Genomic DNA, 26,990 nt, shown 5'->3' with positions numbered 1-26,990 from the left:
TAACTTGTCCTTTGTCCGATACAAATACACCCAACGTGGATGCAAATCGGTGGACACTTTTTGAATAATTTTTTTTAAACATCGAAGAACAGTTCGCGTGTAATTCGCACGAGACGAACGAAAGAAGACGATTCAAGTTTTCATTGACGAAATGGAAAACGATATTCGATAACAAAGTATTTCTTACTATGGTTACCGAGTACCACTCTGTAAGTTTCGAATTCTTTTTTCGAGACATTTATACGATGGAATCGACGAATTTCCAACTACTTGTGTTTCGAAATTTCAAGTTTAAATCTTCATTCTACTATAATATTAGACAAATTATATATTAGTTATATTATAAATACTTAATTACAATATTAATATTAACAATACTGATATTAATAACATTAATAATTAATATTAGTTCATCCATGCTCGGATGTAAACTAGAGAACAAGAAATAAAACATCGAATCACCTTGAAATCTCGAGAACAATAAGATTGTTTTGTCAACAATAGCTGCTCGTCTCCGTTTATTGACGCACTCGGTGGAACATTGATAGAACATAATAAATCAATAACACGTACGACGATACGGACGAGAACATTATTACGAAACGCTACGAACGTTTTGCAACGAGGTATAACGTGTCGGGGACAAAAAATGAAAATGGTTAAGAGGCTCGATAAACGCGTGTAATAATCTGTTGTTTGCGTTGAAAAAGTAGTAGTTCGACGTTGTAATTCCGGCTCGTGGAGGTTCCTTGATCATTGCGCGAGACTCGCGTTGAGCACAATTCGACCGAAATGGTTATGCGCCCTCTTAAAGCGGTAGACTACAGTGCACAGGGAAACTTGCGAAACGTAAACACAGTCGTATAACCGTAGAGTATCGTCAATAGGTGCATTTCAAGGCTACGATATTTTAGATTGTCTTTGTTATCGAGGATCGTCCGTTTAGATGTTACAACGGTGTTCGAGAAATTTTACAGCTTCTTCTCGAAACGTCACGAGTTGAAAAAGTTTCGATATTTGTGAAAATTGCTGGTATTTAAATGATTCGATCATCGAAGACTCGCGTGTTTTGGACACGGTGTTACCGAACAGTTTCGATACGAGAATCGTTCGAATCTACTTGCAAAGAATTCTTAAGAAATATTTTTCAACGAATTGATTTTTTGGCTAAACGTTCAGTGGTACGATGTAACTCTTCGTGCTTCGTTAAAACGAATTTGAAGCAGTACTTTCGATAGAAAGTTCGCGCGCGATTTAAATTTCAAATTTAACGAAAAGAATCTTATAGGATTAACGAATATCGTTTATAGTGTATCGAAATGATTATTTTAAAAGAATTCTGTACTGCTAAAAATAGATCGTTGTGTGTACGTACAGTCAATCGCATAAATCTGTGCACACCGATCCGATACGGAACGAGAATCACGCTAAAATATTAATGCAACGCGATATTTTCCGTTGAACGCTTCGAATACCTATTGTTACCTTGTTCGGCAATATTTGTAATTTTCATTAGCAATTAATTTAACGATAATCCAACACGGTGTACACAGTCGATACTTTTGCGACCGACTGTACACGTTTCAACGTTAAAGTGGTTAACGCGTTTATCGTGGTAAGAAAAATAAGTATTCGAAATAGGCAACGGAAAATGACCATTCGAATTACTCGACGGTATTTTAATAATAAACTGCGTTAACAGTTTATTTAAATTTAAGTAAATACAATCTCGAGCCGGTATTTTATTACCAAATGTACGTAAACGTTAATCGACGTTATAATTCGAAAGCTGGTAAAATTCGGTAAACGAAATCGAGCATAAATTTTGTAAATCGCACGCGGCGTGATAAATTGTTCTTATCGGTGACAACCGAATAATCAGCACCAACGATAAAACCAAGAATCACGGCTTCGCGGGGATTGTTCGTTTCAGGTGATTCTCGGTAACAATTCGTCTTATCTATCGAAATATCGTTTTCTGTTTCGCGCATAATTTTCCATTTACCGGAGTCTCGAGCGATTAAGACGCGTTACGACATCGATTCGATTGTTAAATTTTATTCCGCGTACTCGTACTTCGGTGTAAATCTTGTACATTGTACGTCGATCGTGCACGATCGTTTCGTACTGTATTATGTTTCACGCGATCTCGTTTCAAACTTTTCCCAAACCACGGTGCACCAACCGTCGCTGAACAACCGTGGTCCACGCGTTGCAGTCACCGAAAATAAAAGAAAGAACGCGTTCTCGTTGCATATACAGCACCTATATATATATATAAACACATATATATATACACACATCGATAGCCATTAACGAGACCGATACGTATTGCCCCGTCCCGAGCAGCAATTACATCACACCGGAGGATTGTTCCCCCCTCCTTTTCGATATCCAGAATTCGCAGAATAAAATGGAGTTCTGCCAAGCGTAGATCGAATCGCGGGGATCTCGGATTTCTCCTCTAGGCGGCGGCGGTGGCGGCGGCGGCGGTTCATTTCTTTCACCCTTGTCGGGTTCCTTTTTCTGGAAATCTCTCGTATTCACGGATCGGGAGAGAGGGGGCCCCGTAGCACGCGTAAACCTGGCGTAAACTGTGAACAATAAACAACGCCGTCGAGCAGTTTATGCTTTCAGCGAGGAATACTAGGGATGTTTGGCCGCTCGTACGCGGAGCTCTTCGGATTCCACGGGCGTGTTGGATCGCGAGTCAAACGCATTCTCTTCCTGTGCCATTATGTTATTGCTGCAGGCGGCGGCGGCGGCGGTGGCGGCGGTGGCGGCGGCGGTGGCGGGCGCGAGCCAACGGGCGTTATATTGGCGCCGTGGGAGAGAATCGACGCCATCTTTCCACGTTTCTGAACTTACCGTGTGATCTCGCTTAACGACCGTGCAACAAACGGCTGGGATTAATTTCACGTCGATGCAAAGAAGGTTAACGTAACGTTTCGCGACGACCAAAATTGCGGACCAATCTTCACGAAATTCTGATTGGAATATTTTTTTTTTTGGTAGGGAGAGTTTGGTTTTAAGTTGTGATTTTGTACGACGATTGTTCAATAAACGGGATTAATTTCACGTTGGTGCAAAGAAGGTTGACGTAACGTTTCGCAACGACCAAAATTGCGGACCAATTTATACGAAATTCTGATTGGAAAATTTTTTTATTGGTAGGGAGAGTGTGTTTTTAAGTACGCGTTGTTTCTTTCGTCGAATGCGATTTATCGATAGTGTATTCGTTGAAGATACGAACGAGTCAAGTGTCTCCGAGGCCAAATCGAGTCACTCCACTTTTTGTAAATTCTTCAATTTTGGTGAAATTTTAGAAAATAATTCCGTCGATATTAACTTTCTCTCCTTTTTTATTTCACGGAGTCGTTCAATTCTCCCTATGAGAAGCTTCGTTTGAACAAACAACGCGTGGATGTACCTAGGTTAAAGCCCTCTAACATTTCTCTGCCACAATACAGTTGCTGTTAAAAAATGCACCGTCACGTTTCAGTTTCCAAACTATCGTCACTTTGTCACGCGTTCGTAGGTAATAATCGTTCGATATTTTCGACATTCTCCGCGCACTTGAAAGGATTTATCCTCTTCCTAGAAAGAAACGGTTCCATCGAATATCACCTTGGACGGTATCGGGGTCTTTATGACGTTGTCCGCGAGTTGCTCCAATTTCTTTCTTCGGTATTTTGTATTTCGCAGAGCTTTCAGCAACGCGTAATCGTTCGTCTTTCCTTTGAAAATTGGCACGAGAGCATCCTCTTTAAATAAATAAAAGACAAAAAAAAAAAAAAAAAAGAAACAGTTCCATCGAATATCGTCTGGAACGGTGTCGAAGCCTTTTCGACGTTGCCTAGAAAGTTAACTCCAATTTCTCTCCTCGGTGTACTTTATTTTACACAGTGTTTTTTTTTTTTTACAGCATCTAATCATTCACCTCCTCTCTGAAAATTGGGACGAAAGATCTCATTAGTAAGAAGACCTGAAAAATACTTGGCATAACGGCAAAGAGTAAAAAGTGGGTATAAGTGTAGATAAGGGTAGACGTGTACTCCTTTTTAGAAGGATTACACTGTGAACAGTTCGGGCGGGAACTCTTGATTGGGAAAGCAGCGGTGTAACTAACCGTGAGGAGTTTTCATCGGGATCGACGATCGGCTAACGAAGCTGGCCGCGCCTAGAATATCAGTTCGTTTGCGCGAAAAAGAGAGACGTTTCCGACTTTCGTAAATTCTCTGGCTCGGAGGTGGCCACGATCCGTGTGAGCGACGCGGTGTACACGTTTTAAGAGAGTCTTCGCCAAATTGAAAACCTATCCATCCGAGGCAGCGTGTAAATCAATTTTGCGCAAAGATCGTCCTTCGGTATTTTTACATTTACGGATACTTGCTGTGCTCGAAGCTAGCGACGAATATTTCAACGACAATGTTTACAACCACTTTCTTTCGTAAAACGACCTTCACCGATGTTATGGTTGTGGTATATTTACAGTAAACACTTATGTTTATTTACATGGATTTTATCAATTTTATCGACCGATATAGTTTCTTTGTAAACGTATTTCGCGAGCGAATAGAAATTGTGTATTAAACGAGAAATTGTGTCTTGAACTTTTAAGATGTTGGAAGTATCGATAAACGAATAATTTTGATCATTTCTATACGTATATCGATGAATACACGATGTAAAATATTGTCGCTAATTCGAAGTACACCCGATACATAGACATCGGACGAAATATAAAAAAAAAGAAGCAACAGAAACTCTCGTGAAACACCACCGCGAACAACGTTTCGAGTATCGTTTCCAAGGGAGCAGGATATTTTTCAACGATAGGAGAATTTAATTCTTTAATAAATTTTTCGATAAAACGTTCGACGCGTAACACGAGTGTCAATTTCCTTATAATGGATGGACACGACAAACATTAAATTCGATTCGCAATACGCATAACCACGCGGTATTAATTCACGTTTATTTTAAACCCGCTATGTAGGTGTCTGGACATTGATGGATGAGAGTTTACGCATTACACGTGTGAATAGTCATCGACTCGCAACGTTCCAAATCTCTATTAACCACTGACATCGAAAACAAGTGCTAACGTTTTACTACCTCCTCGGGAGTCAAATATACAAGGTGTTTCGTTTCCCTTAAAAGAAATTCGATCGACGATTCCCTGCAAAATCAACCATTCCTCGTCCAATTTCACTCCCAACGTTATTTCGTTTTCTACAATTCTATCGGGTTGTTCCGAAAGTAATTTCGTTTTTTATTTGGTAAAAATGAAACGCAAATTTTTTAGAGCGTATAAACATCTTATGAAATTATATATTCTCGATTTTGGAAAACAAAATGACTTTCCGAACAACCCAATATCTTAACCCATGTACACTCGATCGTACACACGGTTAAGAGTATCGTTTCTAAACTCGAAAGAAAGAGAAAAAATCCAAATACATCGATTTTCAATTTTCCCGATCAATTGTGTTCAGCCTCTCGCCTCTAATCACGTATTTACGAGTATCGTAATCGTTGAATAAATTCTGAAATTAATTCAACACCGTAGTCCCATCGTCGATACCTCGGCAGGGAGAAGAGGTCGAACGTATCGATTCGAAGTCATTTGACCCCCCGTGCGAGAATCAGCGTATTCGAAATGAATCGGATTGTTACCCGAACCGTGCACACGTGGATAGCAACGTGTACCTACGCAAAACCGATATAATCTTTTCGACTCCCTTTTCCCTGATGTACGGGTACGATCGATCATGCGTGAAACGGCTGGAAGAGCACTCTCTTGTTACGTACGTCCCTGGATTTACGTCGTGCGCCTGAGGAATGTTTCGAGAACGAGCCGATAACGATCTGTGTCCGTCCCGCGGTTTCGTTATCCGATCCGTATAGCCGCGCAAAATAACTTGCAAATTACGATGTGTGCGGCTCGACCGTCCCATCTCTCCCCCTATACGGCCTTTTTTCGACGGGATTTCCAGCGTTTTCCACGGTCTTATGACAGACTGCCTTCCGCTGCCCCTCATCGATCGGTCGTGTACGGGGAGGACTATCGTCTCCTCGTACGACGCGATAAAATATTTTTTTCTTTCTTCTTCTTCTTCTCTCTCTCTCTCTCTCTCTCTCTCTCGTAGCCTGCACCACGGTGTCGGATCCCCGCGAGTCGTTAATACTTTTCGAAACGGGTCGCGGTCGACGCTGGTATCGCGATGCTTTGTTCCGGTGACGATAACTGCAGGCCGGGGAGAGCTTCGATGTACGTTCGCAACCCTTATTAATTTATTTATAGACGTCGAAGGATAACACCTTTCGCGCGGGACGATCTCGTCCCGCGAATTATTTTCTTCTGTCATTCGGGGAATTATTTCTCTTGTTTTTACGTACGTGCGTTTGTTCAGCGACCATAGCGGCCGGTTACGCGAATTCGAATACGAGGTGTTGCACGAGATCTTCGAGGGATCTTATCCGATCGATTTCGAGAGTATCGGTGAAATTTTGTTTTTGAAATCGAGACTAGAAGTTTCTACTCTATTTGTAAGAGAATCGAGTCTCGATTATTCGACTACGATAGATGTATGTAAGGGCTCGGTGGATCGGGCGCGTTGAACGCCTATGGGCGTTCAGCACGCGTGTGTAAGTATTGGACGAGAAGATCTTCCGCACACGGAGTACGTTGCGCGTTGAAGTAGTTCGTAGTTGGGATTAAAAATCTACTTAAGGGATTTCGAGTTCTTAAGGTTCACAATTCGAACACGACAAAGTTGAAGTCGGTGCCTTGTATAAATTAAGATAATATTTACAAAAAAATTCCATGAGGTGAAGATGGGAGTATCCTGGTGCGTGTGTGTGTAGGTACGTTATGTGGAGATGTGCATTGATTGGCAAAAAAGAGAAATACGAAGAACACTAGGGTTGCAATGGAAATTTTTCGTTTTACCGATCGGTTTTCGAAGTTTCAAATCGAGGGGGCCCCCTCGGTGCAGGCCCAATCCAATGAATAATCGGGTGAGAAGCACGTCGATTGGTAGAAATGAGAAATACCAAGGACGCTAGAAGGGTACTCCCGTGAAAGTTTTTTTTGCCCCGCGAGTTTGAAATCGTGGGGGGCCCCCTTCGATAGACCCGACTCGACTCGTACAGTAGGGCAAGAAGCGCGTTAATTGACAAAAATGAGAAGTACCAAGGACACCAGGAGCGTAATGGAAGTTTTTTTGCCCCGCGAGTTTCGAATCGAGGGGGGCTACCTCCTCATAGATCTAATCCAGACCTAACTCGACGATTAGTCAGGCAAGAAGCGCGTTGATTGACAAAAATGGGACGTACCAAGGACACCAGGGGCGTAATGTTTCATTTTACCGACCGATCATCGAACCTTTTCTTTCTCGCGCGAAGTTTCAAAACGAGGGGGCCCCGCGTAGACCTAACCCCTGATCTAACTGGATGAATATTCGAGACGAGATTTGCATTAATCGGTAAAAATAAGAAATATTAAGTACACAAGGTGTGTCGCGAAGCCTTCTTTGCTCCGTTTTAAATCGAGGGGGTCCGCTTCGCGTAGACCTAACCTACACCTAACTCGAACGATCGAGACTAGAATAGCGTTTATTGGTAAAAATACAAAATACCAAGGACACCAGGAGCGTAATGTTTAATTTTACCGACTAATCTTCGAAACTTTTCTTTCTCGCGCGAGTTTCAAATCGAGGGGGGCCCGCGTAGACCTAACCTACATCCAACTTAAACGATCGAGACTAGAATCGCGTTAATTGGCAAAAATACGAAACACCGAGGACACCAAGGGCGTTTCATTTTACCAACCGATCTTCAAACTTTTTTTTTTTGTCACGCGAGTTTTAAATCAAGAGGAGGGGGGACTCCGTTCCGCGTAGACCTAACCCGACGGATTCGTCGGTGCGAGAAGCGCGTTAATTGGCAAAAATACGAAATACCAAGGACACGGGGGACGTAACGAAACGTTTCGTTTCACCGACTTCGTCTTCGATGCTTTTTCTTTTTTTTTTTCTACCCCGCGAGTTTCAAATCCAAAGGGGGCGGGGGGAACCCGCCGTCGCCGTCGCCGGTCCGCGTCGACGCTCGCGTCGCATACGCGAGGAACTTCGGGCGACAAAGCGTATCGTGTGCGCGGAGAAGAATCCGTGTTTCTTCTCCTCGGGAACCGGTATTCTGCGGCACGAATAAAGACATAAATACGACTGTTCGGGGATCGAGCGCGGATGCAGAGAGAAGTCCAGAAATCAGTTTTTCGTACGCGACCGACCGGTCCCCGTTCCCGCGCATGTGTACGCGCGCATACGCCACGCGCGATTATATGAATTGATAAACCGAGATCCGCCGGCCATCCGGATTTATCGTGGATCCGACAAGATCTTCCTCCGCGATTCCGACCGGGGGAAGTGCCGTGAAAGATTCTAGATTTCGTTCCCGGGCCATAAACGCGAGAGAGCCGTATTCATCCGCCTCTCTTCTTTCCTCAAACAATTCCGCGCGTTCGTCGCTGACTCGCTCGCTCGCTCGCGCGAACGATAACGGTCTTTCGTTTTTCCGTCTTTTTTTATTTCTCTCTTTTTGATTTTTTGTTTCACAAACATATTCGCTCCGCGGCATAATGGGATATCGTGGCTCGATATTATTTACATTGTCATTTAGTCTCAACCATGCGTGTCACGTGCTGCAGCTCGCCACTGGGTACATACTCGGCGTGTATATTTATCGTGCGCGAGATTTATCTCGAAGCAGGTTTCAAAGTCTATAAATCGCGAACCGACGATACTTTTACTCGTTCGCTTTCTCTCTCTCTCTCTCACTGTTTGTTATCGTATATAACGGATCGTTTCGCGTTTTCGCGACTTGTCCGGGGTTCCCCCGATTTCGCGATCACCGCGTCCCGATTTGTATCTCCCGACGCTTCGAGTGCTCCTCCCGAATCTGGACGACCTTAGGAACCCGTGTTTCCGTGGAAAAATATTTTTACGATTAACGAACGGCGCGCGTTTCGACAATTTGGACGAGTATCGCGCGTTACGACGGGGAAAGTAACGTTGCGGATAATATCGAAACAAATTCAACCGTGGTAAATGGGTCTTTGAGTATTAAACCAGCCACGGCAAGATTGATCTGTTCCCTAATGACTGGACCGTCTAAATCGCTAAATTAGACACTTTAATGAAGTATAATTTTTAAACGACTCCGCAAGAAAGAATACGAAGACGTTTAATGAAGTTGCTTAAAGAAACATGATTTATAACTATCGAACCTTTTGCTATTTCCCGCGCAATATTAAATGCACGTGTACCGGGCAGAGTTTGAAATTGAAAAAAAAAGTTAAAAAAAAAAAAAAACATATCGAGGTTAGATCTTCAAAAGAAATATACCCGCGATAACCGCGAATCTTATCGTTCGCTTGTACAAAAATTAACCAAATGAATTATTGAAACGCACACAATACAACGAAAACAACGTACTATTCAAGGAATTGACAAAGGTCGTCGAAGAATTATCTAACGCGATTGTGTTTTTCCATCGTCGACGATCGTTGCGAAAACACAAATTCAACGTTCACGAGAGGAGAGAGACATCCGGGTACGATCTCGAAATTGACGAAAGTACGAGGAATAAAAAAAAAAATCTCGAACGCCTCGTGTTACGTAACGTTCCGATCGCGCGATATTCGACCGCGCACGTCGAGATCCGAGGCAATTCGAACGAGCGTCCGCGGCGGTGTCACGAGTGGCGTTCGTTCTTACGTAAAAATCGCGATCGGTTTTTTAATGGCTTTGTTGCGTTCGTTAACGAAAAGGAAAAATTCTATTTGATATAGCGAAAGCAAATCATCATTAATCGTTGAAGTCAACCGCAATCAGGATGTCGTTCCCTATAATCCCCCTCCCCGGCCCCTCGCCGTCAAGGTAATAAACATTACTATCGCGAGTATTGCTATTATTATTACGAGCCTGCGCGAGATACGCGTCGTTGGACGCATTTCGCAAGCTCCGTGAGCGCGCGCTTACGGTCGACTCGTTGCACGGGCTCTGGACGCGAGAGGATCCGACGACAACGCCGACGACTGTACAGCGGCGGCGAGTTAAAATTCCCGAGAAACGGGACACGCGGTGGCGTAAAAGCTGAAGGGCGCGGGGGGTACGGTGGGGGGAACCGTAAGAAAAAGATGCAAACGTCTCGGCGGGTGAATATCTTCGTCGCGCAACACCCGTCTCTCTCTTCCCCTCAGGAGCCTCATCCATCAGTCACTTAATATTTTAAAGCAGCGCCCTTCGCCTCTCTCTCTAGCGCGCTCTCTCTCTTTCTTTCTTTCTTTCTTTCTTTCTCTCTCTCTCTCTCTCGGCCTACAAGTATTGACGGTACACCAGTCTTTTAAAAACCTTGAAACACCACCGGGTCGACGCATCCACGCCACTCTGTCTGAGAGTAAAGTTTTCAGACTGCTCAGGGATATTAGACGTCGGCAGCCCCAGAAACATAGCGCGCCATCGACGTGCAAAGGAACAGGAGGCGAGAGAAGGGGACCGGAGGGTGAGAGGGTAGGGCGGGCAAAGGAGTGACGTCTAGCGTCGATTTCGGTCGCAGGGGGGTTGGGGGAAATCTCGCGGGGGCGTCCCTCCTCACGAATTTCAAATTTCTCGTTTCACGCGACCGAATGGGATTCCTCTCTTTTCCTGCGGGCACCTGCTCGAGCACGCGGCTCAGCCATCCTTCCGAATCGATTTGCTCTCTGTCGTGGCGAAATGTTTTTGCAAACACACGATAAAAGCTTCTTTCTTCCGCCTAGTCGGCCTCGTCCGCGCCCGATGCGGTTCCCCCACTCTCAGCCCGTTTACGCGCCATATTGCATTAGCGTAAGGCCCCGCGTCGTGCGCAACGCGATATTAATCCCCCTCCCCCAGCCCTTGCCTTACGATTTATTCGAAACGCGTCTCCTCGGACTGTTTAATTTCATCGCGAGTCTGTGCGCGCAATTATCGCAAAGAGTATTAAATCTATTCACGGAAATAAGAAAATTATTTTGTTCTTCGTACGGTAGGTCTCTAGCGATGTAACGATGTAAACAAATAGAAAAGAAAGGGATGGAAATTGTACAGGTTGAACGACGATGAAATTTAGTTTGACTCGAGAGTCGTTTCCACTCGTGATGTTAATGAATAATTCGAGTTCGTGAAATTACGCGTGGAAAGAACCTAGCGAAACTGTTTCATTGTTCGTGACGAGTAAACGTTGAATAGATCGGTTGTATCGGTGTTGTAGAGTTTAAATAGAGAGGTGCCTTGAAAGGTGTTCGCGGCGTGGGTCAACGACGAGCATGTTTCAAGGTCTAGCACCGTTTGTGTTCCAGGAATCGACATTTCGTGTTTGGAACCGTAGGTCGACTCTCACCACTTCTCGACGACTCGTTCCAAAGTCAATCGAATTTTGTCCGTATATTCTATAAATAGGAATAAGACAAAAATATTATATGAGCACAGTTACTACTGAAAATGCAACGTTACAGAGTTATAACAAAAATATTAAACGACAAGACGGTAGGGGTTCGCTGTCGATACATTACGACGTAAGACTTGATTGAACAGTGTTTATCTAATCTATGTGCTTTGGCTATGTTTACTATTTGAAATCATCGAAGGTGATTCGACCCTTCAGATCACCACACCTAGTCAGTGCTAGAACTTTATCCGTGGAGAATTGTAGTGTACCACGAAACGATCGAGTCGTGACAAGATTCGTAGAAATAAATTCAATACTTCGACGATATTAAGCTTGGATCGGAATCGAGGGATAACATTTTTAAATTGAAAATTAAATAAATGTATTTTTTTAAAAATATAACACGATATTAAAGCGTTTTCAGACCCGTGTTTTAATAAAAAATTTGTCTTATTTTCATTTATAGAATATACTGGCAAAGTTTGACGATTTAACTTTGGAACATCCTGTATAATTCAATACACATACCTACGTTTCATTTTGTATTCAAAATTGTTTCGCTCGTTATGCTAATATAATTCTTCAAAGTCTGGATCAATTTGATACAATTAAAAAATATTTTTCTGAAAAGAAAAGAAAAGAATAGAAAGGTGGTCTTATTGGTAATAAAAATCACACACGTATTTGGTGTACGGTTGTATAAAGTTGTGAAATGAGCTCTACGTGTAATTTTGTAGATCTTTTCTCCTAAGTACTCTCTGTACACGATCGCGGCCGTCTCAAGATCGATCGTGACTTGTAAAAGTCAAATTAAAAGCAACCGTGGAATGTAATTATAAATAGGGTGAACTTGCGGTTTACGTATAGGACTAAGCCGCGGACAGTACTCGAAGCGGCTTCGAAGATGTTTCAGGAATATCGAGGACGTAATTGTCCCGTAATTACTGAGCACGGTCTTGACTCTTGAGTAGCATCGTTCGAGGAAAGAGGTTTTAGTCAGTGGTTGGCCTTGTGCGGTAATTGTACTAATTATTACTGCCCCTTCCCCCCTGTGACCGCTTCCTCCCCGAGCAACCCAATTACCCTGCTGGCCCGTGCGGCACTTGGAGTTTGTGGAGACCAGATTTCAAAGACTTAATTCTCGGAAAGAAATTTTTACCAAGTATTATAATTAAATACGATTAAAGTTGACACCGAACAAGTGTGTAACGAAACACGAAAATAACGTACGAATTGCGTTATTTAAAATTAGATTACTTCAACCGACGCGTAAAATAATACACATTTTCGATGTAACACTTTCAAACGCGTAGCCAACACGAAAGTCCGTGTTCATCCTGCGAGACAATAAGTATCGATTTCTCTGTACTCGCTGGAAGAGAAATCGATTCATTGAAAACTGTTTTACGGCTGAAGTTTCGTTTTTGGTCGCTTGTTGTTACGATATTTCGCGATTGGAAAAAAAAAGAAAGAATATTTAATTCAACGAAGTATACCTACTGTATCTACGGTCCTGAGACCACTGACGTGACCTCAGGCGGCGACACGGAGAACGGATACGCGCGGTTTAGGTGCAGAGATGCAGGATTGGATGAGAAACGTAACCTAGTTACATTATACTCACCTGAGTTTTGTCGTACGCCTCGAGCTGTTCGTCCGCCTTTTGCTTGTCGTACAGTACTCTGGCGAGGCTTCCATGGGGTCGGTAACTTCTTACGCCTCTACTCGTGGGTGCATCCTGATTGACAGCGGAACAGGTAACCACATTCCTGACGTCGCAGGTGCACCTTGGTATAGGCGCATCCGGACCCGCCATGCCCAAGAGGAGCACGCTAACGAGGCTCAGTCCACCGCACAAGCATCTCATGAAACTCGGCACCGTAATCTCGCGGCCTAACACTTTGGAATACGAGTAAGAAAAATACGAAAGATGACGCAGTTCGCGTAAACACGTTTAGCACGTGGCCATGTTGGCAACAGTGGCGACGTCTGCTGCTTGATTGCCGAAGTATGTTTCGCGTAAGTAGCCACGGTCGACGCTGCAGGAACATCCTGTAAAGTTTTCAGAATTTTTCGAAAGAACATTGACAATCGAGTCTCGCATATGTTCGAATTTGGTATTATTTTAACGATTTTGCAAAGCTATCTCGCGAATTAGATACATTTTCTCGATAAACGTGTATTTTGTTACAAATACGTTGCACCGTTATTTTGTTACGAAGATAGAAATTTAACGAAGGATAATCGATGGTACGAACGATATAAATGCTTCGAACAAAGTTTCGTTGCAATCGAAGCTCAAGGATTTATCGAAAGCTCGTTATTTTCGTACCGTTTCAATGCGAATTACTTCATCCGTTACATCCACCGTGTTTGTCGGTTGATTTTCGCACACTCTAATCGGTTTAAGTCTATATGGAATCGTAATTAGATACGTGTGAAACATAATTACGAAAGTTACCTCGTACTAAATAAAGAAGATGTTTATTATTATTATTCGATTTCCCGATCACCTGTCTTTTCGCGAAGTTACGATTCGAAACCTTGTGCGCACAATGTCGTTACAGCGTACACTGGATAATTCTTTCTTTTATTGTTATCCGAGACGTCGATAAGTTGGGAAACAATTAAGATTTTCATCTCTACGACGAAATTATCTGCAATAAGTAATATCGGTCTTAGAATTGGAAACAATAAGGTTTCTTGCGTAGATTTTTAATAACAAAAGACAATTTATGATACGCGTCGAGGACGCTACTTATCGATTTCTTACGGTGTTTAACAATAATGATAAAGCAACTCGACAAAGCATCAACCGATGGGAACGTTCATGAGTCAATGTACGATTGCGTTCGATCATGCGCGTTTTTGCTATCATATTCCACTTTTTCAGGTCGCGCGGTTTAATTTGCACGTGACCTTGATTTGCGTCTCATCTCGGAGGAGTTTGCAAGAGACATTGAGAAGAAGGAAGAGAGAGCGGATAGATCGAGCGATAGATCGAGAGGGAGAATGCTAGCGCGGAAAAAAAGAGACAGAGAAGCGTTCTCATTCGTTAATAAGAAAGACGGAACGATAGGTTGAGGTTAAAGAACGCGACGAAGCGAATCGCGGAATATCGACGTAATTCTTGACAGTAGACACAAACATTCCAGCTCTTATACGTTACAAATCGTGATCATTTTTACCCACAATTCTAACATTGGGTTCTACCTAACCTAACATTTTTACCGAGTTCCTGCAAAGTCGAGGAGTTCTATATTTTTTACACTTCTGATTAAAAAATTGGCAAAATTTTATTGGAATAAAAGACGAGAAATAAAACCAACATTTATAACAGTTTGTTCACGAGGTTCGTTCGATCGACTACACCTTTACTCGTTCGTTGCGAAATATTTCGTTCTATAGATCAAATTTAAATTTTCATTCGACGAATAACGAATAAAAAAAGTTGTTCGTCTCTCGTTTAACGATCCTGTTCGTTTTTGCTTCCGATTAAAGTTTTCATCCAATTTACCATCAACTGTGATCTGTTGTCTTCAACGAGAGTAAATCTATTCGTGCACTTTGGGTTTTTGTCACGGTTTCCACCTAAATGGAGTTAGAAAGGCGGATAAAAGTGTTCCGTGAGATAAATACGACTTTGAGAAGAATTTCTGGTGCACCGGAGCGTACCGATGAATATTTTAAATATATTGATGCAGCACGCTACTTTCTCCCTTATGCTCCCCCTTCCCACCCAGTGAGGACTGATAATTCATTAATTTATGATAAGCTAGCCTCTCGCCTACGACCCACACCCTCTTCTCCTCACCCCATAAATCATTTTCGCCTCTGACGTTAATTGCACGCCGCCCCTCGTTACCGGGAGAAATGAGATTTTTTTTAATTGGCAAATTTTTCACCGCCGCTGACACTGTGACACCCCCTCCTCGGCCATTCGTATGCCTTTCTGTTCACTTCGCAACTGCGCCGCGTAGAAAAATGTATTTTCTGTAACGCGAGATACGGAAACTTTTTTCTGTTTTTTTTTGTTTTTTTTTTTTTTTAGAATTATTCAAATACCATGACGACTCAACGTTCTAACGTTCTTGTTCGGTATCTTTGTAATTCTGAAACACGATGACTGACATTACGATCTATTACGTTTATTTTTGTGTATTGGTTCATTTCGCGCGATACAATATTTAACGTTGAATATACTAGGGTAACATATGTACAATTTGAACGGTAATCTATACTGAAGAAATATTTAGAAATATTTAATTTCTTTAATTCAATTATTAGTTCTATATATGTGAATCTGTTCGCGAATAAAATGTATACATACATTTTCATTGCATTAAGATGTTGAGTATAGTTAATAGAAACATAGAATTTTCTTATTCAATTCAACGAATTAAACTTCCTTTTTCGCAATTTCGTATCGAACTACTTCTAATCAATTTCTACAAATATTTTATTCTGTCAAATGTATATTACAATATATTTTACCCTAAGCTTGAGATCAAACTCTTTGAAATGCAACGAATAAATATAATTACTATTTAGAATAACGTTTCAAAAGTGAAGAGAACAAGAATAGATGCACGTCCATTGAACGAAGGGGAGGTTTAAAATTTTAGAAAGAAAAATGTGCAAAAGCAATACATTTAAGAGAATAATTAAAATATCAACGGTCTTAGGAACACGACACGCTATATTTGCATAAATAGCAAAGTTTTCGTTTTTCGATGAAAAATAGAGTTGTCCACTCCTGTAAGAAATTTTACGCTTTAATTATCGAATTTTCACGAAATAATATGTGTTTAGTCGACTAAAGGGTGGTTTGAAATTTATAATAGCTCAAAATGGCGTCTACTCTCAGTTTCAATTAATCCAGGACCTTAACCGCTACATTTGCACAAATAACAAAGCAATGTTTTCATATTTCAATGCAAAATAAAATTGTCCACTCCTGTAAGAAATTTTACGCTTCGAATATCGAATTTTCACGAAACAATTTGCGTTTAGTCGACTGAAGGGTGGTCCAAAATTGACAATAGCTCACAATGGCGGCTGCCCTCGGTTTTAATTAATCGGGGATCTTAACCGCGAAACGAGTAGAGTATTTTGAATCCTGAAAGGTGGAAGAAGAATGTGACCGTGGTGAGTTGTGTGAGTTCTAACTTGTCCACGACATGTTTGGACTCTGGCTGTCACTTAAAGCTTAAACATGTGGTGCACGTGTCCCCCTTACAAAGCATGGCGTGCCACTGCCCCGTGGTACATTCCACCGATTCGAATCCCTAATCTTTCCTCGGGGTATTCAGAAGCTTCGCATACGCGAAGCACTTAAGAAGCTGGACATTAGCGCGATGAAATCAAATTGTACTTTTTATCGGAAGAAGTGGAGGTACTTGATAGCGATCGTGTAGTAGATTGTGCTCGTTGCGCTCTACTATAATTAAAGTACTTCAGTTTTTGTAGACACAGTGCTATCTGAACGTGAATCACAGATCGCGAAATATTGTGAATTTAGGGAAAGAAGGAGTATACTCCCGCGGTAAATGTTCTTCGTTTTTCAGCAGAGGAGAAGTTTCTATTTAGACGTAGGGCACACAACTCTGCTCACGAGGGATTCTTTGCAAATTGTGTTCGTTGCGTACAATTTATCGCAAATGTTCCAAACACTCGACTGTATAAATTGTGCGTTTATTTTCAAATTGATACAGTCCAGAAGTTGTCGCAATTGTTGCTTTGGTAATTGAAAAAGGATATGATTTTTTCAAAGGTAATTTCAAGCAGTGTTTTTTAAATAGTACTCGGAAACTTTTATATCGAACGATTTCTATGTATTTTTGTAATTTGTTTCGATTCTACCGTGTTTGTTACTTGATCGAGTTAAATTTAACTTCGACACGGGAAATAAATAGAACGATCCGCGCACTTTGTTTCTCGAGGCTGGAACATTATTGTTTACGCTTCGTTGTAAATTATTGGAAACGTTGAGATCTTATTTCGGAAGTGTCGTTACGTCAGAGAGAAACCGCGTTCCATCGAACGATTTTCACTCGATAAAAGTCTGTTATCGCAATTTGTTTGTTCAGTTTCCTTTCTACCAGATAATGAAGGAGTCGAGCGTCGGTACGATATCATCTTGTGTATTTCTTTATCGAAAGAAATCGATATACTCGACCGTTATCGATCGCACTCGATGTGTAATTAACGTTTTCCCAAGGTATATACATATTTTCGAACGCTACTCGAATAAGAATCACATTTCTAATTGAATTCCTCTTCCGAGATCGTTTCGTAGATACATACATAATAATTGTGTAAGTAAACAGCCGTTCAAGGACTTTATACGATTCTTTCGTTTTAAATCGACGAAACTCATCAGCATTCCTTTGACAGATCCCCCAGACTGTGGACACGAGTGCTTAAATTTTCCACGTTGCAATCGTAATTGTGCAATGTATTATACATAGTTGTTTAAGAACTTGATAGGATTTTTCCTCGTAAATTGTCGCAATTCCATTTCTTCTTTTTTCTTCACAGACCCCCCCTTCCTCCCCCCAGATTGCAAGCAAGCATTGCGTTTCGTTTTTCAAAGTTGCGATCGCGTTCGTGCGATGCATTATTCATACTTGTTTAAGGACTCGTGTAATTTTTCTCTTCCGTAAATCGTTGCAATGCCACGCTATCTTTTTATCCAGAGCTTCCGTATTACGAACAGAGTGCATCGATTAATGAAAAGTTGCAATAGCGCAATTAAAATGACCGTTAAAGGACTTGGCGCGATTCTTTCATCGAAAATCGTCGATACTCCTGGTCGTTCTTTTTTTTTTTCAAAAATCTCCTAGATCTCGGGCACGGTGCGCACCCAATTGGAAATCACACGGACCCGCGAATCGTGAACCGTGCGAGAAGCGAACAAAAATCTGTTTTTTCTATTCTTTTTTTTTTTTTTCTCTTTTCTTTTCGTTTTCGCGGGAAGAAGTATCGTTTCAAAGAGAAGACATTTCGGTGTTCCGCGCACCGTAGGAGCCTTAACTCGATAAGTCCCCTCGGTACCTGAAGTGAGCTCATAATCGTGAACAAAGCGCGCAACCGCTTATTACAAGCGAGGGCATTGTAAATTTGTAGAGGAGGAGCAACGAAGACCGACGCGGGACGACGAGGGACGAAAGAGTGCACCGCGCTGGACGGAGAGGAGAGAAGTAGAAAGGAAAGTGGTTGAGGGAGGCTGAGAGGAGTCGAAAGGACAAAGCAGCGCAAAACGTGCCCCTCAGCCATCCGAAGTTCTCGTTCTGCGTTGAAAATTTATCGTTCCCTCCCTGGCGTACAGGAGGACGAACAGGAACAACGTAACGAGCGAGCGAGCGAGCGAGCGTCGATCGTTTTCGAGTTTCTCGCGCGGCGATCGACAAATCCAGATTTTACCGAAACCCGGTGTTTAAAATAATGAGGACAATTTTTTTGAAAACTGCACGGTAATTAGCGGCCCCGTAGTGGGAAACATTAATTAGCCCCGGTAGAGGTGCAAACCGTTATTAACGAAACTCGTACGTCGGTGCACGCACCCGCAAACTCACGCACACGCGCGCAACACGATGAATTATCGCGCCCGTAATTACGTAGCTGAAACCCGTGGCTCGTGTGTGTGTGCGCGTGTGCGTGTGCGTGCGTGTTCGCGCGCGTGTGCGTGCGTGTACAATTCGTGCGCTATCGAGCGAAATTCTAAAAGCGGTAAAACGGGTTGAATTCCCCGCGGACTCGGAGAAATAATTTAATTACACCCGGTTAACGATAATTGCCGGAACGATAATTCGACGTTAACCCCCGGCGCGGTGGAACGTTACTTTCTTATTTCGCGCGGAAAAGTTGTTCACGGTGTTGCCGAGTTTCAATTAACACGGGAACGAAGGAACCGACGCGGATCGTTGGAAATCGTCGGTTGGAAGTTACAACTGTGCGCGTCGCTGGCTAATTCGCGAAATCGAAAAACTTTCTACCGACGATTCGAACGAACGATCGATCGGTAGACGCGTAACGCGCACGCGCGGAGTTAACCTCGCACGGTGAAGCGAACCAAAAATTGGTATCGATCGATATCCGATCGACGAGTAGCGAGATTCGGTAAGTATTGGGTCGTTCGAAACGTCATTTCGTTTTACAAAATGGAGAATGTATAGTTTCATTAAAATGTTCGTACACTCTGAAAAAATCGTGTTTCATTTGCAGTAAAAAGAAAGGAATTATTTTCGGAACAATTGAATAGTTTTGCGTTATGGTATTTAATACGAACGGTTGAGAAGGATGTCGAATCATTTGCGATCAGTTTTTCTTGGGATTATTTTATCTCAGAGTCCAGCCATGTTTGTATCTAAAAAACTCGTGTTTCATTTTCACTAAAAAAAACGAAATGACTTTTCGAACGACCCAATAGTTTTGCGTTATGGTATTTAATACGAACGGTTGAGAAGGGTTTCGAATCATTTGCGATCAGTTTTCCTTGAGATTGTTTTATCTCAGTGTCGGCCATGTTTGTATCGATGCAGTTGGAGCCACGGTACTCATTTTTTCGAACGAATAGATTCTCTCGGCAGTTTACACGAGTTTGATTTTACACGATTTTCTAGCGGAGAGGTTGAACGTTTCAAAATCGAAGATTGATGTTTGCTGAACATGTTGCGAATGTAATAGAATCCAAGGACGGAAATACGATATACAATTACGATAACGTTCGAGATGTCGCAAATGTATTCCTAATGTAGCACAAAATGCGAAGTATGTTCCCGAGGTATTCGTAACGTGTGTGCAAAAACTGAGAAATATACAGTACGTGTGCATTATACGTTACTGAAATACCCGCGGATATATTTTCTCTCTCCAACGACTACTTAACGTCGTCACTTCTCGAAACGTAGATACGTAGTTTGTAAAAACTTTCGAAACGAAACTAGTTCAGAAATATAAAAAAAGAAGCGTCATTTTTACCGAACCTAATACTCCGCGAATTAAAATATAAAATCTACACGTGCAAATATGTAAATGTTCATAAATGTCCATTCTTTGAAGAAAAGAGTGAAATCTTAGTGTCAAATTAACTCGAACTATAGTAGCAAGAATATCACGTACGAAACAACTCTAGATACATATTTTCCTTGGTACGTTCTCGGAAAAGTATCGATAAAAGTTAATAAATTTGATGTAAACGGAATACTTTGTCAAAAGGTTATCAAACACCAAAATTTCGAAAGTTATCAAACACCAAAATTTCGAAAGTTATCAAACACCAATCGACTTGAGAAGTATCAGTTAAAAAAAACTAGATATCTCTTACGAAACAACCCTGAGTACATATTAGTGAATATTGGATGAAAAAGTAAGCAAGTAACGAGTTTCGATTTCGAGTAAAATTGACCCTGGTACCGGTCAATTTTTCGTTGTTGGTCGTGGTCGTCGCCACCGGGCTTCGTTCTCGGCTGCAACGAGCCGAAAGCAACCCCTTGGGTTGAAGGATCTATTAGAAACGATTAAACTCATCTATGCACCGCCTTAAATCAGAAACGACACTAATACGCCTCTCAGTTTCTCTTTCTCTCTGTTTCGCTCTGCCCCTCCCACCTGGCAGCGAGGTCCGGCTGTCTGATTACAGGGGAACGCTGAAAGAAGATCCACGCACCGATCCCTGCTGTTTCTCTCTTCCGGCTCGTTCTTCTTATCCCTCGTAACAATAATTACCAACACATTCGTGGCGCGCGGACGAGGAACGAGGACGGGAACGAGGTATCTAAAAGGTGAGGTCGCTGGTGGTGGTGAGGGTTCACACGTGGAGTGATGTATGCCCCGTGTGCGGCAGGATGCGTAAGACAGGGAGCCTATATACGTCTTACGTACCCCGAGGCATCCAAAGTCGAGCCCTCGCTGGCTCCTGTCATACATGCATCCACGTGGCTGGACGACGCCCGCGCAAACGTGTATGCGTGCGCGTCTACGTGTGCACGCGAACGCACGAGCGCGCGTGTGCGTGTCTACATCTGCCGATTGAATTATTCGGCGCGAAAACGACGGAATGCTCGTCGTTTACTCGAGGAAACACCAGGAAAAACGACGAAGTACCGTTACTTCTGTCTTATTGGTCGGAAATCGAAGCGATTACTTAACGCGCCAACATGTGTTTTTGGGACGCGGTTGTTCGGGAAATTAAATGCTAGACGTTTGTTATTTTATATATTAATCGTAGTATGCATCGTATATATTAATCGTAGAGTTCTCGTCGACTGACGAAAGTCGTAGGATACTTGTTCGTTTTAACAAATTTTGATCGAGTGATGGGAATTGTTGAAAGTATTTTTGATGTTAGATTTACTACTAATCTTGGTGTTCTTCACTTCGTCTGTTTCAGAAGTCGCAGAACACTTTGACAAATTTTGAACCAGGTATCGTTAATATATATATATATATAATATTTTCGAATGTTTGAAATACTGTAAAAGGTATTCGAATTGCTGAGAAAGAATATCCAAAATTACAACGAGAGTTGTGGAATATTCTAGCGAATCAATGGAACGGTATTAATGGAGAAATTGTAAAGAAAAGTAATCTCCAGAATGAGAAAGTCAGGGGAAACGGTGCACAAAGATGTATACGTTGAAAGTTTTTAATTGAAAAATGTCTCGAATATACGCGACTCGTGTTGTTAACTTTCGAGTACGAGAGGACGAAGGAAGCTTTGATTATATGTAAAAGATATGTTACGATAATGGGTCGAGGAAGACCCGAGGAACGCACCAGGGTTAAGAAATAACGCGATAAACTTTCGAAGCATCGTAAAATGCCAACGAGGGCGCAATCACGAACCTGGAATGCAATTTGAATCTCCACGGTGAGTAATATATTTAAGGCACAGGAGAATCTTTTACATTACGTATTTTAATTTTAATTATATTGAAATTGGAATTCAACGGTGTAGTTTACTCCGTTCTATCGACGTGTGAGAGTTCGGTAACCGAATCGAGAAGTTTTCTTTTCCAATAGCGTGTAATTCGAGTAAAAATCGAAGAATGGTGAAAAGATGGAAATTATTTCCATTAATTTTCTCTAGACTTTAATTCAGCAACGGTTCTTTATTCGTACAATTAGAAGAGCAAGAGCGAAGTTCACTTTAAATAGACCTCGACCATTAAAATTTGTTTATTTAAATTTGTACTCTCCGAGCTGTGTATATTTTGTATACGTTACAGCGACGTCCGTTTGAACAAGAGAAGCTTCGTTAAATTTTATGTCCGTGTGCACAACAAGAAGATTAAATCGTGTCTATGGCAAGCACACCCTAGGCTTGTTGTATACGTCCTTTGCAACGAAGTGTCTTTCGCCTAATTGCTACATTCTCGCGTTACCTGCCCACCTTCGAGATCGCATGTTAATTACGTCGCATCGCGGCGCGTCCAAAATCGCTTTCATAAAACGCTGATATGCATAAAATTCAAGTGTGCATACTAACGAGCGGCCAGGTAGCTTGAAAAGTTGATCCCATAGTCGATGTATGCTGTTTTCGCTAAAATGGTGTTGTATAATTTCTCGTCCATGAAAGAGATGTTTAAAACATTGTTGGGAATTAGCAATCGTTACGAGTCACGGTTAATCGTTTATGGCGACGATTAGCATTTCATTTCTGGGTGCAGTATTGGCCGTAAGTCATCCTGCACTTGATCATTTTTCGGTAAAAGCGAATTACGCTTCGAATAATATCGTTCGTCTGTGCCGTTTAATTTTTGTTCGATCGACTATTCATTAAATTTTATCACTCGCATTGAATGTTGCAAAATGTAGCGGAACACTTTCGGCATGATTGTAATGGTGAACTCGGTATGCGATAATCGCGAAGGAAATATCTATAAACGTCTGTTCCGTTTAATTCTGGTCGCAAAGTTATCTTTACAACCCGTGTGCAACACTATCGATCGCTTGTGCAACACTTTCACAATATTTCCGTCCATTTTACTCGATAAGAGTGTCCAAAGTTTTGAATCTAGTTTTGGGATAATTTCAAATTCGAAGAATGCACAAATACTAAAACGAGTAGAATTTTCGAACACATTGGAAGATTGACGAGAATACGCGTAGAGGCTCGTAACGAAGCCCAAAAGACTACTTGAAACGCTACTTTTCCGAAATGGTTCTACGAGGACCGTATCGGGTCGGTTTGTATGGAATTATTCAAATGTGCGTAATTTGGAAATAAGGTCAAACCTTTACACGAATTCTTTTCATTATTCGTATGTATTAAATTCTCACCCGTGTGTTCCACCTTGTATCCGTGAAAAAAACACTTGACATTGTCCCTCCCTTGTTAGTAAGCACCTTAACACGTTCATGAAGTATCACAAAACACGTACAAGTAAACTGGAAAAAATTTCAAAACACACTAGAATAACCTTACCCTTCTAACGCAAAGATAGAATACTCATCGCTCTTCTAACTCTCTATAATTTTCCATTCGTCAACGCACTCGATTCTTTTACAACAAAAAAAAAAAAAGAAAAAATACTAAATTCACCCACCGACCTTAAAAACGCGCCACGTAAAATTTCGAAAGATCCGAATGAACGTACGAACGAATCGTAACCCGGTGCGAATCCGTAGGTCTGGAGTATCCACGGTTGGGAAGCGGTTGAACGTTCGTCGCGCGTAAAAATAATGTTTCTAGGCTGGCGTCGCGATGCGGGACGCGCGAAAGTATTCGGCAATTACGTTGCTCGAAAATAATGAGGTTTTTCTGGGAAGTGGCGCAGCGAGGAGCGCACGTAAGAAAAAGTTTTGGGAATCGTGGCGTGTATAAAGCATCGGAGGCGCTAACCGATGCCAGACGTAGGTACTCGTTCGTCTTCGGGGACGGAGAGAGATCAGGGTCGTTAACACTGGTTCGCGGCGGGTACATCGACGTCCGACGGGGGTCGGCACTTTCTTTTTTCGATTCTACATACGTACCGACGGATATACACATTGATTGCATTTTTACGTCCGTACCGGGTAATAATGCTAATTTGGTAAGTAGAAATGGGCATCAGCGGGCGGTCAGCCAGACCATGGAACACACGGTAGCATGGGCAGCGCTAATGCCTCGTTTTTGTCCTCCTCCCTCCCCGGCTGTGCCTCCTCGTCCTTCGTTCTTCACCTTCTTGATCCGCCACCACCATCTTCCCCACCTCCGTTCGCCCCGTCCTCCTTCGCCGCCACCTCGTCGTTCTTCGTCAGACAGGCCGCCAGCTACGGCGGCAGGCGACATAATGACGACCAGACCTCAAACCTCAAACTCTTAACTGAATCATGAGTCCTCTTGGTCGTCCGCACCCGGCCGGCTGGCTGACTTCCACTGCCGCGGCTTCTCGATTTACCTCGCGGTGATCCTCCTGCGGGGCAATGTCGGCTCGTCTCGGCTCGGCTCCGCTCGTCTCGTCTTTTTCTCGCGGACGACTTCCCCGCTCGGTTGTTTCCCTCGTATTGAATCGCGAACACCCGGCCGAAAGAAGACGACGGCCCCGCGATAAAGCTACGCCGAGATTGGGTTTTTCATACCGCCAAACCAGACAAAGCCACTTGCGTACACTGATTACCGACTGGTTTTAATTTTATCCGACGGTGGAAACTTATTCTCGCTATAACGGATAACGCGATGACTGTATTACGGGGAGCATTCGTAGATCGGGCGAATCGACGATTTCAGTTTGCTTATTTTTTATCCATCGCTAGAGTGCGCAAGAAATTTCTACAAGTAGAGATTTATTGTAGGAGTATCTCGTATCTGTGTTCAAGTCGCTCGAATTAAATTAGAAAACTGTTTCTCGAATATTTAAAATCGTGGTCTTTGGATTTGTACCGTTCGTTGGGATTCTCGATTTATTTGGAGCTAGATGTAAAATATTCCGCGAGCGTTGATCGATATTATTCGACTGAGTTAGAATAAGATATTATTCGTTTAAGTTGGTCAGACGAGTGGAAAAATTGTTTTTTTACGAATGTCTGAAAATTTGGTTTTTTGGATCCTTCCGTTCTTCGAGTTGATTTATTTAAAGCGAAGCGAGGTATGACATATTACCTATTTCGCGCAGATATCGTACAATGTGTCTCAAACGCTCGTCGAAAGTTTAAAAATGATCGATGCCTGCGGATGGTCGTAATTTAATTTTTTTTTTATTATAAATAAAGCGAAGTAGATAACGCGTACACGCAATACGTCGAAGAAAGTAACCGTGGTTTGTCGCGAATGTTTTTCGTAAGGATTACTCGAAATTTGAAAAACAAAGCGTTATTACGCCCAATTTCGAAAGTGTGCTTCGAACAATATTTTTATTAGAATCGTTTGAATTTCATCGCCTGTAAAACCGGACTGAAAAATATTTTTATTCGCGGATTTAATCGAAATGGTCTCGACGTAACAGCCCTACGTTTCGTGTGTTTCCCAGAGCAGTGGATGTTGCCGGGGTTAGACCACCGAAAACTTTCCGAAAACCTTTATAATGGTTCCGATAAAAAGAACCCCTGCGGGACACATATGCTACAGTGGTTTTTCTTTCAAACCACAAGTCCGTTCAATCTCCTATTTGATTCCAGCGACAGGTAATCGATAACTGTACGATTGGCGCGCATCGAATCGGCTCGGTACACAATCTCGTTTAACAGCGAATACGGTTTATTAACACCTATCGTTGCAGCTAACGATATTTGCATAAAAACTAGAATCCTTTTGTTTATTGAAATTAACAAATATATGTATTTCATAAAACGAGAAAAGAACGCTTTTACTCTAAATTCAAATAACTTCGAAAAGGACATTTTAAGACACGTGTTGCTTCTTCTTAGTTATCGTTCTATTTTAATTTAAACATTTTAGTAACAAGAAATTAACTTCGTGTTTATTTTATATTTCACAAGCACCGAGAATATTATTATTTTCGTCTCGAAAAATTCTGTTTCTTTTTGAGTGAAATTTTAAGATACGTTGAAAGAAAGCTAAGAGACCTTTCTTTCGATTATAAAAAAAGATCAGGAAATTGGTACAATGTTTTATGTATTTTGCAAAAGTCTTCACTCTTCTGGCGTTGTATGGATAATTTTCGGTTTATAAAATTTCTTACGACCTTGTTTCAGCAGCGATAGTTAAGTGATTTGTTGTAAAAATCTAACGTGGAAACGTAATGTTAAAACCTTTGCTTTGAAACGACGGCTTTTAAAACAAATTTAAGTCGCTTTGATGAAGATGGCTCTTTCCTAATGGCAGTCACGTAGAGTTCTTTCTCGGACTGAAATGTCGAACTCGACGGGGCTAGAGAGCTCCCTATCACGCTGTAACTATTACTGCTTAGGGGTTTTAAAAGGGGGTTCAAAGGACATTATGTCGACGAGCGAGGAAAGGGACGAAGGTCTACAAAGTTGGTAGTGCGAAACTAACTACGGTGCCAAAAATATTACGTCGTTGGTCTTTACCTCCACGAACGTAAAACAGCGTACTCAACGTAAAACGATAA

At 42.0% G+C, this 26,990-nt stretch overlaps 2 protein-coding genes across 11 annotated transcripts in view; one reads left to right on the top strand and one right to left on the bottom strand.

Moving 5' to 3' along the window:
* LOC143147318 (protein-L-histidine N-pros-methyltransferase) overlaps nucleotides 1–13,438 on the bottom strand; it is a 56,296-nt gene extending 42,858 nt beyond the window's left edge. For both annotated transcript variants that reach the window (XM_076312465.1, XM_076312464.1), the window contains exon 1: nucleotides 13,100–13,438. In XM_076312465.1, coding sequence (XP_076168580.1) covers nucleotides 13,100–13,342 — 243 coding nt within the window. In that variant the 5' untranslated portion in view covers nucleotides 13,343–13,438. The remainder of the gene's footprint in view (nucleotides 1–13,099) is intronic.
* LOC143147316 (uncharacterized) overlaps nucleotides 1–26,990 on the top strand; it is a 124,477-nt gene that overhangs the window by 45,190 nt on the left and 52,297 nt on the right. The window contains exons 9-10 of one of the 9 annotated variants that reach the window (XR_012992237.1): nucleotides 21,869–21,902; nucleotides 22,020–22,348. The exons of the other annotated variants lie outside the window; for them this stretch is intronic. The gene's annotated coding sequence lies outside the window, so the exon portion shown is untranslated. The remainder of the gene's footprint in view (nucleotides 1–21,868; nucleotides 21,903–22,019; nucleotides 22,349–26,990) is intronic. 9 annotated transcript variants of the gene reach the window in all.

Source organism: Ptiloglossa arizonensis, chromosome 5 (assembly GCF_051014685.1).
Source record: "Ptiloglossa arizonensis isolate GNS036 chromosome 5, iyPtiAriz1_principal, whole genome shotgun sequence".
Lineage (NCBI taxonomy): Eukaryota > Metazoa > Arthropoda > Insecta > Hymenoptera > Colletidae > Ptiloglossa > Ptiloglossa arizonensis.
This window is presented reverse-complemented; position numbering and strand designations above follow the sequence as displayed.